At 45.8% G+C, this 13,763-nt stretch overlaps 1 protein-coding gene across 1 annotated transcript; it reads right to left on the reverse strand.

Annotated features, from left to right (window-relative positions):
• Window positions 1-757: 757 nt before the first annotated feature.
• Window positions 758-13,732, reverse strand: PKD2L2 (polycystin 2 like 2, transient receptor potential cation channel). Its single transcript, XM_080398473.1, has 14 exons — window positions 12,594-13,732; window positions 12,106-12,207; window positions 11,621-11,754; window positions 10,206-10,462; window positions 9,215-9,436; window positions 8,389-8,617; window positions 7,670-7,840; window positions 5,978-6,156; window positions 4,635-4,755; window positions 3,885-3,986; window positions 2,720-2,796; window positions 2,558-2,627; window positions 1,668-1,789; window positions 758-1,224 (listed from the first exon to the last, which is right to left on the reverse strand). Exons 1-14 carry the CDS (start codon window positions 12,649-12,651, stop codon window positions 1,107-1,109), a joined length of 1,962 nt encoding a protein of 653 aa, XP_080254599.1. The 5' UTR covers window positions 12,652-13,732; the 3' UTR covers window positions 758-1,106.
• Between the last annotated feature and the right edge of the window lie 31 nt (window positions 13,733-13,763).

Here is a 13,763-nt window from a genome sequence, read left to right on the forward strand (position 1 = left end):
GGCTGCATCGTGCTGCTGGGCGCCGTCATCTCCGGGGTCCCTTCTCCGGGGTCCCTTCGAGTGCCTGTCTGCTCCCTCCCCCGTCACACAGCTCCTCCGCACTGCGGTTAGATGCAGAGAGACCAGGTAGTAGCTCAATGGTGCTTTGCAGGACAATAAGGCTTTATAATATTATAAATCCTTGTAGGATTGATAGAAGATTCCGGATACTTCAGGAGCTGGGGGTTACGTGTTGTGCCTGAGCAGCAGAATTTCCCTAGGACAGGGGCTGTGTGGTGCAGAGTGGGGTACTGCAGCCCGGGGTGTCTGACGGCGTGTTCAGATGGCGTGTGGACACGGGTTTTATTTCTTCCTGTGGCTGAGGCCCAGCAATGAACACACATTAACGACTACACAGGAGTAGGTGGCTTCTGGTCTGAACAGGACACCGTGTCTCTAAGGCAACAAACGCTTGTAGGAATTAAAAGGACGTTCTGAAAAGCCAGGCTGGTGCAGGGGTGAAGCAAGGCGCGCTCTAGTGGCTCCACTGTTGAGGCTTGATCAAAAACATTTTTTTGTTTCCTGAAAGAGTAATTTTTTTCTTTGAAGGCAACAGTAACCTGTTTTGGAAGCAAACGGGTGCCTGGAACAAGAATTGTTGAGAAATTAACGTTGCCCCTGGCAGCAGGTGGACTAGCAGAAGGCGGCGCTCCGGGGCAGCGAGGGCTAAGGACCGTGCGCTGGGCTGTGCCCGGCCCTGGAGGGCTGCGCTGGGGGCGCGGGGCGGCCCCAGGGTGCTGCCCTTGCTCACGGTCTGCTCTCGGGGTGCACATCTCTCTCCCCAAAGCAAGGCAGAGGAACAAATGTTGTTCAGACATTTGTAGATGTACCCACCTTGAGCTCTTGCTAGTAAGGTTGGTCAGTTTTCAGAGTTAAAGCAGCACCTGAAACTCAGAGAAAAGACCCAGAAGCAACAATGGTATATACCTTTATTAACATCCCTGCTTCTCTTATCCGGAAATAGGAAATAAAAAAAAAAAAGGGGGGGGGGAGGGGAAGGGAGACTTTGGATTTACTTAAGCTCTGTATGGAGTCAGGCCATCTCTGTTACCAGATGAGCTCGTGCATTACACTGTGCTCTCTTGTCTTGAAGCATCCTTCGGTTCCATGCTTTTCATAATTCTCCTGATTTTTGCATTAGTGTTATTTAATTCCTTCTGCAACTCTACTGTATAACTGAAGAGCCTAGAACACACAAATACAGCCGCATAAACTTGAGATGGCACTTGCCCTTAAACTTGCATTTGCAACCTCTTTCTTTGCTCATTTGTGTCAGCTGTCAGGGGTCTTAAGTCCTGAAATGCTACTTCACAGGCACAAGGTCTACAGTCTCTGTCCCCCTCCCTGGGCAGCCACAAGGAGATGTTCTGGAAGAGCAGCAATATTTTAAATTCTAGTTCCACCTCATTCTTGACTAATGTCCTTACAAGCTTCTCTGCTAAATTCTTTTGTTTCCTTCTTCCCTCCCAGAGGGCAGCTGTTGTCAGCCAGTATAAGAGCACTTAAAAGATCTTAAAATCACTGACTTTGATCTTGTGTCTTTCAGGTCGTGGCTAGGTGAGGGTTTCAGCTAGGGCAGCAGATGCCTTGGGATGGGACTAGGCCAGCAGGCACACACACACACTTACCACTGAAAGTCTGCAGTGGAGACGTAGCTCTGAGCTGTGACTGAGTCCGTGCCCTCGGTAGGTGCATACTTCTGACCACGTTTTTCTTTCCCTTTCTTTAGCTTCGATAACTTCAGTTGGCTCTATTCATCATCAGAGAGATTAAAAAAAAAAATCACAGACAAAGCTGGCATGGCTCATTAGAGTTCCTGTAACACAATCACTCCTGCAGGGAGGGGCCATGCATGCAGGGAAAGATACATGCAGCTTTGGCGAGAAAAATGTTCTCTATCTGAAAGTAGATTTTCCTTCTGGCCCTTCCCAAAACCAGGATATAGGACTACACACGTCTTTTCAGAGTTTAAAGAGACTGCAGGCATTGTGTGTAGTAGTATTTACAGCTAGCCAAGGGGCTTTAACTCTTTCTTGTTGTAGAAGTAATTTTTTAAAAAAATATTTTAGAAGTACTTGCACAGGCTTACCCCAGGTACAGAAGTACCAAAGGCTGCTGGAATCTTTTTGTAAAGCAAAATGAAGCTACAGCAATCCTCCTTGCTGTAGAGGCAGCTGTGACCCAATAGATTGGTGTAAAACTTGTTTGTTTCCATACATCTGTTTCTGTTTAACATTTGGGCAAATGCCCAGCTCACTGATCCCACCCTACTGCCAGCTCTGCTGTTGTAGTTAGTGTATGACCTTGTCTGAACAAGCTTTCATTTGAAGTTTTGGGCATAATTAGTGATCTTTCTTTACTTATAGGTCTAGTTTTTACTATTCCCATGATGTTAAAAATAGCATCCTGTGAAGAAATATCTTTTGTAAGTAACAGTGGGGACAACTGTAACTCCTTTTATTATTCAGCTTCTGAAGTATAATCAGTTCCTAAGAATACAGGAAGGAATAAAGCCTACCTTTTCATTAGCACTGTCACCGTTGGAAAGCTTAGAAATATCCTTGCTTGTACTGGCTGAAAATTCCTCGCTTGTCATTCACGCAAATGAGAAGAGACAGAAGTCACGTGAGAATAGGCCTGTGCTCGGTGCAGGGGGTAACAGCAGATGCTGAGATCCTACCTTCCCAAGCTCTCATCTGCTGGACTTGTATCCATCTCTGGTTTCTTCAGCTTGAGCTTGACAAGGGCCTTGCAGCTCTGAACAGAGACAGGGAAGGTCAGGCACGTTAAATGGCGCGTGTCGAACCAGAGGCACTTTTGCACAAGGACTTGAATGCAAGGAACAAACCACCAGTGTAATGCCTTGGCAATTAAACAGAAATCCCACCAGTGTATCGCTTTGTTCCCTTAGCTCATCTCAAAGAACTTGTCCTGCTATATCTCAAATTTGTCATGAAATCCCTGAAGGCCACAGCCAACCAAAACCAGTAAGAATTTGTTTTCAGGCATATTCAGTGTAGTCTTACTGTAGTCCCGGATACGTAGGAGAATGACCTTGGGTAGAGTAATCTGAAGCTGGGCCTCCCCCTTCCTTTTCCTTCATGAAAGCCAGGCTTTGCAGAAGCAATGTAATGTGTATCTACGCCACTCATGAATTCCTACAGGAAAATGTCAGGTAGACAGAGCTGGCAGCCACTCTACAGAGTGGTCAGTGCAGGCCACCTCGGAGAAGCACAGTCTGAATGTGCACGTCTCTCACCCCACACCTATCTCCATCTTATTTGTCTCACTGGTGATGCTGTATTCCCCAGTTAAAGTCAGGTTTCTAGGCAGAGGTACTGACTTGTCCCAGCAACAGAACTGCATGCAATCTCTTTGGCTTCAGTGTATGCATGTGGCATGAAAGGAGGAGGTCATAATTCCAAGTTGAACTGAAAAGTTAGGGAAAGATTTGTTCCCCTTTTGTACTCGCTTCTGGCACAAAAAAATGGTCTGAACATGCAGAGTTTTAAAGGTACATATTTCTACTTGTCTTCCCATGCAAAGAAGATCTTTTAGTTTCTCGGTTTGGAAAAGCAGCAACAAGTAAGCTCTGAAGGAAACTGATGATGGCACGTATCGCAAACCAGGCTGGTCTTAAATGCTCTTCCCATGAGGAGCCCCTGTGGGTTTGATGGAAGGATGTCTCTGTATCTGTCAAATGTTTATTTAAGGTGAAAAACCAAATATTGGGTGTTCTTAAATGGTTGTGGCCCAGCTATTTAAGGGTCTTTGTGAGTGATGTAGTTTAGAATTCCTCCTCTTATCTTGAAATAAATGAGGTAGGTAGAGAGCTGCTTACTTACCCGTCTAAAGAAGTCTCTGATTCGAAGTTCTTGACTGGGTAGCACTTCAAAGTCTGCTTTGACTTCTGAATAGGTGTCATTTATAATAGCCAAAAACAAGTTCTGCATAGGAAGGACACAGTTAGATATTTGTTTCTGGAAATTTCATTTGTGTTATGCTGGGACTGTTGTTTTTGGGGCTGTTCTGTGCTAGGGCATGTAACTAATGGAACTGAAGAGCTTTTCTGGGTGCGGACATGCTCTAATGCAGTTAAATTATTTGATGGTCTTAGGGAATATTTTTGGGAGGCAAGTGACTTATTTCCCATCTGCAGTACCGGCTAAAAGGACACCTTGGAGGTAATTGATTTTCTGTGGTAGACTTGTAGCTTTTTCAGATGGTGTTTCAATCTGAAGTAATTAATGAAAACATCAATCTAACTGATAAAGCAGACCTGCACCTACACAGTCCCATCAAAGTCTCCCTTTAACCTTCCTAGCTGACAAGGCTGACATTACGCAGTTTTCAAGAGCACTCAATTAAGTTTTCAGAAATTAAAAACTCGAGAAACGGGTGGTGCAGTAAAGTGAAAGGTGGAACGTGCTTGTTGTGTGGTGCAAAAGCCCCTTTCATGGCTGTTGGGAGGAAGGGAGAGCTGTGAAATGTCTTGCCTGCTGGGAACTCCTGCAAAAGAGTTTGGACTCTCTCTGCCCTGGGGTTCTACGGGGCAGCTTATGCAAAAGGATAAGCATTTGTAAGATGATACCTACCAGCAATGTGAAGAACACAAAGAATACAAATGTGATGAAGTAAATAGGTCCAAGGACTCTGTTTGCTGCTTCTATGGTGTCAAAATTAAAATCTCCCAGTACAAGACGAAGCTGTGTAAAGCTGGAAGAAAAAAAATACCAGAATGAGGTTGACTAACTTCTAAAGAGAAGTATTGTAAGTCTTATTATAAAAAAAAAAAAAAAAGTTAACAGATACATTTGAGACTGATTCACCATTACTTTAGTCACTGAAATCAAAAGGCAAGCCACAGGATAAGAGCAGTGGCAGACAGGATATTTAGAATATATTTCATGATTTGAAAGTTACAAAGGAATTTTTAAATGGCTTGCATGAGAAAATACTTTCATTTTTGATAAATCACCTGTTGTGGCTTTTCTTTTTATTTCTCTTCTGTTCTAGCTTTGTGATCCCTTATCTTCTGTTAGTACAGTAAGTATTAAATCCTATGAGGGATTTTATTCTTAGCTAAGACAAATAAGTACTTATTTCTCTGTATTGCAGCACCTTAGAACTATCTCACATCCAAGGGGATCCAAAATGAGCTATTTTTCTGCTTTAGAAGCGCCTTAATTTTCCATGAAAAGCGGCTTTCAAAGACCTGTTATGCTACAGATCTCTAAAGCTGTAAGAAACATAGCCGTGGGCTAAAACACAGCGCGCACTGCAGGTGACAGGTTAGGGTTTCTACAAGGTGCAAGGACCATCAAACCCAGTTCCAGTTGGCGTCTGGAATTGATCCGATGATGTTGCTACAGTGAGTGGCTGAAAGCAGTCTGGGAAGGAAAGTAACAGAGCTGGCAGATGGGATTTGGGGACTCTTGGCTATGCAGCTGGATGTTTTCTTAAAAGAGCAGTAATTCCTGTTTGCAAATGTGCTCAGCTTGTGCAGGGAGCCTCTTGAGTGGAGGAGTCAAGGGGTTTTCATGCTGGGGACGGTGTCACATACCCAGGGGCATGTCTGCTGGGTAGTTTCACAATCTTGCTTTTGAAAGAGTTAAAAGAGAACAGCCTGCTGCCAGGCCTGCCTGATTTTGCCTGCCTTACACACGGAAGGACTGTGCTGTGGGACTAATAGCTCCAGTGGGTGAGCTGCTGCTGAGCTCCCCCTTCTTATGCTTCCCTGACCTATTCAGTGTACATGTGGTGTTTTGAACATTGTAAAGGCTTTGGGAAACAGATTCTAGGGCAAGAAAATTGGTTTTACTCTGAAATAAGCTTGAGTGTGGGAAACCTGTACTCTTCTAAGTTCTGCTTAGCAGAAACTGGCTTGCACGTGCACCAGCTGGGGGGTTTGTATCAAAAGGTTTAGAAAGTAGCATACATGCAGTTTTGGAAAGTAGAAAAATCTTCAACTTGTGACCCAAAGATCAGATAGCCTAGCTGGGCATAGGCAAAGAAAACGATAAAGAAAATGATGGCGAATCCAATGATGTCTTTGGCACAGCGAGATAATATGGAGGGCAGCCGCGTCGATTTGTTAAACTGTACATATTCAAGTATCTGCAAAAGAACAGAACGTGTTGTTATTGGGGGATCAAAATACATTGCAATTTCTTAACAGAATTTCTGGAATGTTTTCTGTAGTACTATGTAACAGGTTAAGTCATACCTAGAAATAGGTTGCATGGTATGTATCAGTAGGGAGAACTAGGATTGGGTGTGCTTCTGGAGAAGGTTAATACTCTGCCAAGCAAATATGCTTATGTACTAAAGCTAATAGTGTGTAGACAGGTCTTTGCTGGGTACTGGTACGTGTAAGCAGCTCTAGCAGACATGGAGCCCTGGTCAAGGAGGTGGCGAGCCATACCACCCTCCTGTAGCTGAGGGTTCCCTGCCAGGCTGAGCTGGTGAGGAGCTCTTTTACTTTGGGTCTGAAACAAGGCCTGAACAAAAGGCTTGTTCAATGGCAGCCATTAATCTAGTAGCACAACTGTGTTTATAATTAACAGTCATCAGTCTGAGGGGAGGATGATGCAGGGGGAATGTGCAGCCAGGGTACAGAATGAATGTAACGAGGAAGACTGTCCACAGAACTGGTTAACAGTCAACGCTCCCCAACAGCTTCTTCCTGCAGCCTCAGCCTGGGAGGTGGAGGAAAGCCAAAAGCCTGTTTGTTTTGGAAGGACGTGACCTTTCACGACAGCTTATGTTCAGGTACTTGGGGCATGACTGTAAAGCGTGGTATCTTCTGGCAGACATGAGCACCTCCCCTGCCCGTTTCGCAGCTGCTTTGTGCTGGGCATTTTACAGATACCTTGGGGGAGAGAGGGCCAGGCAGCCTGGGCTTGGGCAAAGCTCGGGGCAGTTTCATCTGGTTGCTGGGAACACTGGGGCCACCCAAACTGCAGTCACTGATGTTTGCTGGGTAGAGGGGAAGGCGTGCAGACCCCAGGCTGTGCCAGCAAGGTTTACTAGATCAGGGGCAGTGGCATACACACCTGCAGGACTGGTCTGGCCCTAGAGCACCTGATTAAGAACAAAAGTAGCCCCTAATCCTAGAGAAGTTTGCTACTCCGTCCAGAGACCAGCAAATCTCGCAAGTAAGAATGAAATTAAAGGTGTCCTGGCACAAAGCCACTTCAGAATCACGTTCAGACACATTTCCCTTTCCTCTGCAGTTGCTACTGTTTTCACAGCCTTTGGCTACAATAGCTATGAATAGCTTCACCTACTACAGCTGTGCTGTTGGTATAGGTCAGGCTGTGACCTGGATAATATTGGGTCTAGGAAAAGACTTAAGTTTAAAGGGGCTGCTTGGCTATGGTAATTTCCCAGCTGCTCCAATGGAGACAGCTGCCCATGTGCACAATTTTTTTTAGATGGCTTGGAATTTGTATGACCCGTGTTTATGAGAAGGAGGTAATTTTAAACTCTTCTGGAATCTTACAAACAAAATTCTCCCTTTTAGCTCCACCTCTGCAATGCATCCATGAAAAGGCAAAAGTGAACATTTATTTCGTGCTCAGAAACACTATGATTCTTGAGTACACAAAAAGGGAGTAAGAGCCAATACCTTTATCCAAGCAAAGAAGATGTTGACAGCAACGATGTTGTTGTAAAGGACTTGCCAGAATCCAAGGAAGTAGAAGTCTGGATATACGTGGGCATTAGACAGCAGCTCTTCCATTAGCAGGGACACTGCTGCAGTGCAGTAGATATTGAGGGCAATGGCAAGGACAGATACCTGAAGAAAAGCAGAGACCAGTGGAACCGAAGTTCAGCTACCTGCCTTCTGTTCAGACTGTCATTTTGCACAGAAAAGACTGTATTGATTTCCAAAGGCTCTTGGTTAGATTTGAAGAAGCTAAGCTTTTTAGATGCTTTGTCATAAACTGTATATATGAGACTTTATTGGCCAAATCATTTGTAATTTTACTGTGATAATTCTGGGCCTGTGCTATGTAACATGCCGCATATGCTGTGATTTTACTGTGTTAGCTCTGTTAGGCACTAGTACTTTCCCCCTCTGCAAAGATGAAGGCTAAAACAAATAGGGTGGATAACAATTAGAGAAGACATAGAGCTGCAGCAAGTTGGCAGCAGGGCTAGAGAAGAGTCGAAGTGTGCTGAACCATGGGTGGGCCGTGTGGCCTCTTCAGCATAGAACAGTGGGTGACTGACCAATCAGACACAGGTCTGGGCTGTTCTGGCTCACTGGCTGTCTCTCCAGTGCTAGCCTAAGCTGGCAAGCGCAGAGGTGAAAGTCAAGGTGCAAGTCAAGGGGTAGCTCACCACCAGCAGCAGCAAATCCAGCCAGTTCCAGGCACTTCTGAAATACTCCTTTTTCAGTTTTACTATTTTGATAGCTTTGTGGATTATGAATGTAATGATAAAGAGGCAAAAGGTGACTTCGCAAGAAGCCAGGAAGTAATCGTAGTATGTGATGTATCTGAGGAGCTTCGCAGAGTAGATATGTGAGGAGGTGAGAGCACCCCCAGTAGCAGGGAACTCTACCACCAACCTGAAAAAAATTGGGGACTGGTGTTAGTTATCATCCTTTTAAATCATCTCAGCCCTTAATTTTCTAGTATTAATTATTCCTGTATTAATAATGCCTTACTGGAACTCCTACATCTGTAAGATATTACTGTAAGTGTTCCACTAAGTCCCCCAAGAAAAGAGTATTACATGGTTGGGGAGGCTGGGGGGAAAACGAGAAGCTCTTTGGATGCCCAAGCTCTGGTGTTTCATTAAAAGTCATTAAAGAAACTGTGTCTCAGAAGAACAAATATTCACCATCCCCTGAGTCTTTTCCCTCCGCTAGCTGACAACAGGACTAATAATCCAGTGTCTGACCTTGCAAAAGGCTATGAAATCTATTCCAACAGACAGCTGTGCAGACCAGATACCAACTCTTACAAAAAAATGGAAAGGAAGGATCTGGGTCTGCTCTCTGCACTAACTGAATTTCTGCATTTTTAATGAATTGCTCTCTCGCCAGCCACACCTGGGAAAGGCGGCTGCATATGCCTGAGGTGACCAGCCTTTCCTTGTGCCTTTATGGAAGCATCATGCCTCAGTAAATTGGATTTCAAATGTAGTGAAAGTAAGAACTCACCTGATTATACAGAAGAGGTTTACGTTAGCATTATATGTTGAGAAGTCAATAAATACAGCTCTGGTTCCTCTAGTGAGCCAGCTGTTCTGTCTGAGAAACATCAACTTCTCTACACTCTCCTGCTTAGATTTAGGTAAGTTGAACATATATCCTCCACTGCTGTACAAGCCCGTAGATCCCCAGTACCATGGGGATAATGAGGGGGCTGAGGTGTATTTCCATCTGTTAGAAATGGGAAAACAAAGGAGCTCAGCTTATGGAACCTGGACTGAAGTAAGCTTTAACTTTTATTTTATACAGTTCTTGTTAGTTCTTGTGTTCTTCTGCATCCACAACTGACCATTTAAGCCAGACCTTTAAATAACAGTTTTCTTTACCCGAAATACACACAAGACATATGGTCTTAAGATATTCCCATTTCTTTTATATAGCGACTCAGTACATTCATAAAACAGCAACTTCTTATGAATTTGGATTTCACCCAATGTGGGCCAGACAGTTTATTACCTTAAAACCTTTATAAGTAAATGGAATATCTCTAGTTTATATAGTTCATTGTTACTGTGGGCGTGTTCACATGTTCTTTCATTGTGTTAAATCAGTGCTAAATGAAGTGTGTGAAGCAGGCCTTTTGGCTCTGTTTGCAGGGCATTTTAGCATGATTCCAATTTATAAACATGTGATTTAAATCCAGGCCTTATATAACTGAGCATTTCTCCAGAGATGTTAGTGGAGATAGGCCCACTAACGTGTGGTTCTGCTGAACTGGGCTTGCTGTTTCCAGTTTGTCTTGTCTCTCTGCTGTAGATTTCCCATGCCAAACTCTTGTCTATAATGTTGGCACAAAACCAAATCCACCATTTATCTCAATGTAAACAAGAGAAATCTCAGCTAATTGCATGCACGGTTGTGTTACTCACTGGAGAACAGTGGCATTAAGGATTTGGTTAGGTTTTAAAAAACATTTTTCTGCTGATGTAGGATGACTTACTCTGATTTGTTCCTTAGACCAAAGTCAGACCTGTCTTCAGCTCCATAACGATATTCACCGTAACAGTCTTGTAAAAAAGCACGGAAATACGGGTAGATGGAGCAAGTGTTGTTGCGTACTTTCAGCTGGCGAATCTGGGCTACTCCTAACAGCAAATTCTCATAGTAAATATGGCTGCTGTTGTTCTGGAGGGTTAACGTCGTGTTGTTATACCATTGCTCCCAGTAGAGCCCATCCAGCAGGCGCCCCTCTGCAAACTATGTGTACAAGTGAGGTTAAAGTTTCAAAAGATTTAGATACCACTGTTCCCACACCTTTTAACATACAAACCTCTACAAGGTTCTCAGGTTACTTGTAGCTACATAGTCTAAGCTAGAATACAAACAATTCCCACCTCTGTGCTGTCCCATAATTACAATATATTTATATCTTTTTGCTATGTCCGTTCTATTTCCTATGCAATTCTATCAGAGATATATAATGGGAATATTCAGGGGAAGACTATAACACAACGTCTGTTTGGCGTTTCTCTGAAAAATTCCGCTGAAATCTAAGTGAATATGTTTAAACACAAACATTATATGTTGTTTTAACAAAATCTGTTGGTTATCTTGGTCTCTGAAGATCTGTTTCGGGATGTATTTCTCACTGGATTTTTAGTCATCTGAATCTAAATGAAGTATTTATTTTTGAAAGCAGGGAAAAAATCCGTCTTTTTCTGGGTATTTCTTAGTTGCAGATAAAGAGCATTAAACTTAGGGAGAACATTATTCTGAGTATAAAACAACATGCTGCCATGGTTTGAGACCATCTGAGCATGTATTACAATCATTTCTAGGACCTCAGCACACACAGTGTTTAGCAAGGTCTCACTATTTTATGGACTAGCAATAAGAGACATCCTGATAAGAGTGAATACAATTCTTCCAAATGAATTGTTATAACCAGACATTTCCATTTCTAAGGGGGAGTAGGGTGAGAAAGTTTGCCTTCCGTTGCCAGCTGGGCAATGTTTCCTGGCTGCCCCAGTAGAAATCATAAAAACCTTTTTTAAAACTTGAAAGTCAAAAGAACTGTAAACCAAAAACCTTTGTTTTATTGAAGCTCTTTTCAGACCAAGCGTAATATGATGCAGCAATTAATTGGCCTGTTGTTTTCCTCAACTGATTACTCGGAAGTATCAGTATTATTGTTTATACCCAGAATTTCTCCAAATGCATTTTAAGATGTTGTTTGCCTTTCTTCAGCCAAAAGCAGTATCTAGTACATGGTTTTTAGGAGAACTGTGAGGAGACTGTACTGGTCCAAATTACACACTAGCAGCTGCTTGGCTCATTTGCTCTCTGAGAGCAAATAGATTTTTACAACCAAAGGTTTTTTTTTACAATGAAGTTGTTTTGCAACGAAAGCCGTACCCTCCAGAAATCAGCTCTGCTTCTAATACTGCTGAAACCACTGCTGCTGTCCTCAGAGGAGGAGGGCTCCAGGAAGAGACGGGACATAACTTTGTTCAGGTAGTACATGTCTGTGCTCACCGTGCTGAACGTCACTGGAAAGAAGGGGTAAAGAGGGGATGCTCGCAAGCAGAAATGAGAGGATGAGAACAGCTAACCTTGCTGCTTCAGCTGTCACTAAGGCATGCTGCTAGAAGAGGGCCGTCAGAGCGATTGTGACTGAAGTGCCTTTGGGTAGATGTCGGGTGGAGTGAAGAGTAAGTACTGAAAGAGATACCGTTTATCACAGAACGGTTTGGGTTTGAAGGGACCTTAAAGACCACCCGGTTTCAACCCCCTGCCGCAGGCAGGGACAGCTGCCACTAGCCCAGGTTGCCCCCAGCCCTGGCCTGCCACATTAATTATTTGTAAACAGCTTAAGTTGCCTTGGTCATTTGCTGACTTACCGATACAGAGGTCTATCAGGAAAATGATGTAGATGACTAGCTCCCGCAGGGTGGTTTTCAGTTCCAGTTGCGGACTGCAAATGACCGGGGGCCTGGTGGCACCTGGTCGGGGAAATGGCAGCAGGGAGCTGAGGGGAGTCAGGGGGCAGAGCCTGACTGAAGGGGCCCGCAGCCCCCTGCCCTCTGTGGGGATGGTGGGCCCAGGGCCCAGCTGTGCTGGGGGGCTTCGGCTGGGCCCCTGAGGGGAGCGGTGGGGGGCGGCCCCTGAGGAGAGCGGGGAGGGGGGGGGGGTCGTGGTGTGTGTGGGGCAGCCCTGAGGGGAGTGGGGAGGGGGGGGGTCGTGGTGTGTGTGGGGCAGCCCTGAGGGGAGCGGGGAGGGTGGGGGTCGTGGTGTGTGTGTGCCGGCCCTGAGGGGAGCAGGGTGGTGTGGTGGGGAGCGGGGGGTGGGGGGGGGGCAGCGCCGAGGGGCGCGGGGCCGCCTCACGCACCGCTGCCGCTCAGCCTGGGGTCCACCGCGGGCCGCTGCCGCGCTGCCGCCGGCTCCATGGCCGCCCCGCCGGGCCGGCTGCCGGCGCTCCCCGGTTGGAATCGCCAGCGGCGGCGGGGGGCCGGGTCCCGCCTGCGGGAAGGCCCAGGCCGGGGAGCGGGGCCGCAGCGGGCACAGGCTGCCGGGGCGGGGGGGCCGCGGCCCGCCGAGCCCCTCAGCTACAGCCCGGGTGGGCAGCCTTCGCGGCGGAACGAAACGCTGAATTGCATCATCTGGTTGCTTCCAGGCTAAATGCAGCTGATGGGGAAATCCCCTTCTTGCCATGAGGAGAGGCAGAGAAGGTAGGGTACGCTCACTGAAACGTACGCTAACGAATATAGATAATTAACGGTGCGAGCTCAGGCTGCCAGGCCTGACGGGGTGCCCCTGCCTGCAGGCGAAGCCTTTGGGCCAAGGGGGGCCCGGAGCTGGAACCTGCAAAGAGCGTGGGGGGCTGCGTGTTTCACTATATTCCATTGCTTGGGCAGCCCAGAGGAGAAGCGCCAGGGCAGAGCTGCAGGATTTTGCTGGGAGGTTAATAGTTGGTGACATGCATTTCAGGTTTGGGGGTTTTATTTCATGGTAGAGCAGCGTGGAGTGAAGCCGAGCCCCCATTTTATCCATTCTAGAAGATGCTGGTGGGGTTTGCTGACCAGCAGCGGTGTTACTGTGCGCTGCCCAGGAGGAGCTCAGGGTATTTCCACCCTCACAAATTTCCCTACTCTGACTCCAGTTGAAATATCTTCAGAGACTAGGTTTGTTGCCATTCAGCGAAATAAAGTTTCACGGGTTTTATTATTATTTTGAATAGCACGCTGTGGATAGCAGCATGCTACCCCTTTGGATGATTCAAGTCAACAGCCTGTTGAGAGCCAACAGTCAGATAAGTCACAGCCACTCCTTGAGTACAGGAGTAAGGAGAGAAAACATGGTCACCTTAATGCTTCATGTTATACCGGGCAGCCCTTGGGTCAAGCGTGCAAGGAGAAAAAATACTGGTGTCACCTCCCTGACGTGTTTTAGCATTAAGGGAACATCAGCACCTAGTTTGTGCTACATAGTTTACAGCTATCAGATGACAAACAATTGGGGAAGCAGACTTAGTAGGAAGAATCCATCTTTGCCAGGCTGC

This window comes from Falco punctatus, assembly GCF_963210335.1.
Source record: "Falco punctatus genome assembly, chromosome: 8".
NCBI lineage: Eukaryota > Metazoa > Chordata > Aves > Falconiformes > Falconidae > Falco > Falco punctatus.

Excerpts from the sequence above, each read along its gene's own strand:
- PKD2L2 (XM_080398473.1), bottom strand. The coding sequence starts at position 12,651 with ATGGAGCCGGCGGCAGCGCGGCAGCGGCCCGCGGTGGACCCCAGGCTG. Across the intron at positions 11,755-12,105 it reads CCTGATAGACCTCTGTATCG|TGACGTTCAGCACGGTGAGC; the intron begins GTAAGTCAGCAA and ends CCTTCTTTCCAG. Across the intron at positions 1,790-2,557 it reads GTGACAGTGCTAATGAAAAG|AGCCAACTGAAGTTATCGAA; the intron begins GTAGGCTTTATT and ends GATGATGAATAG.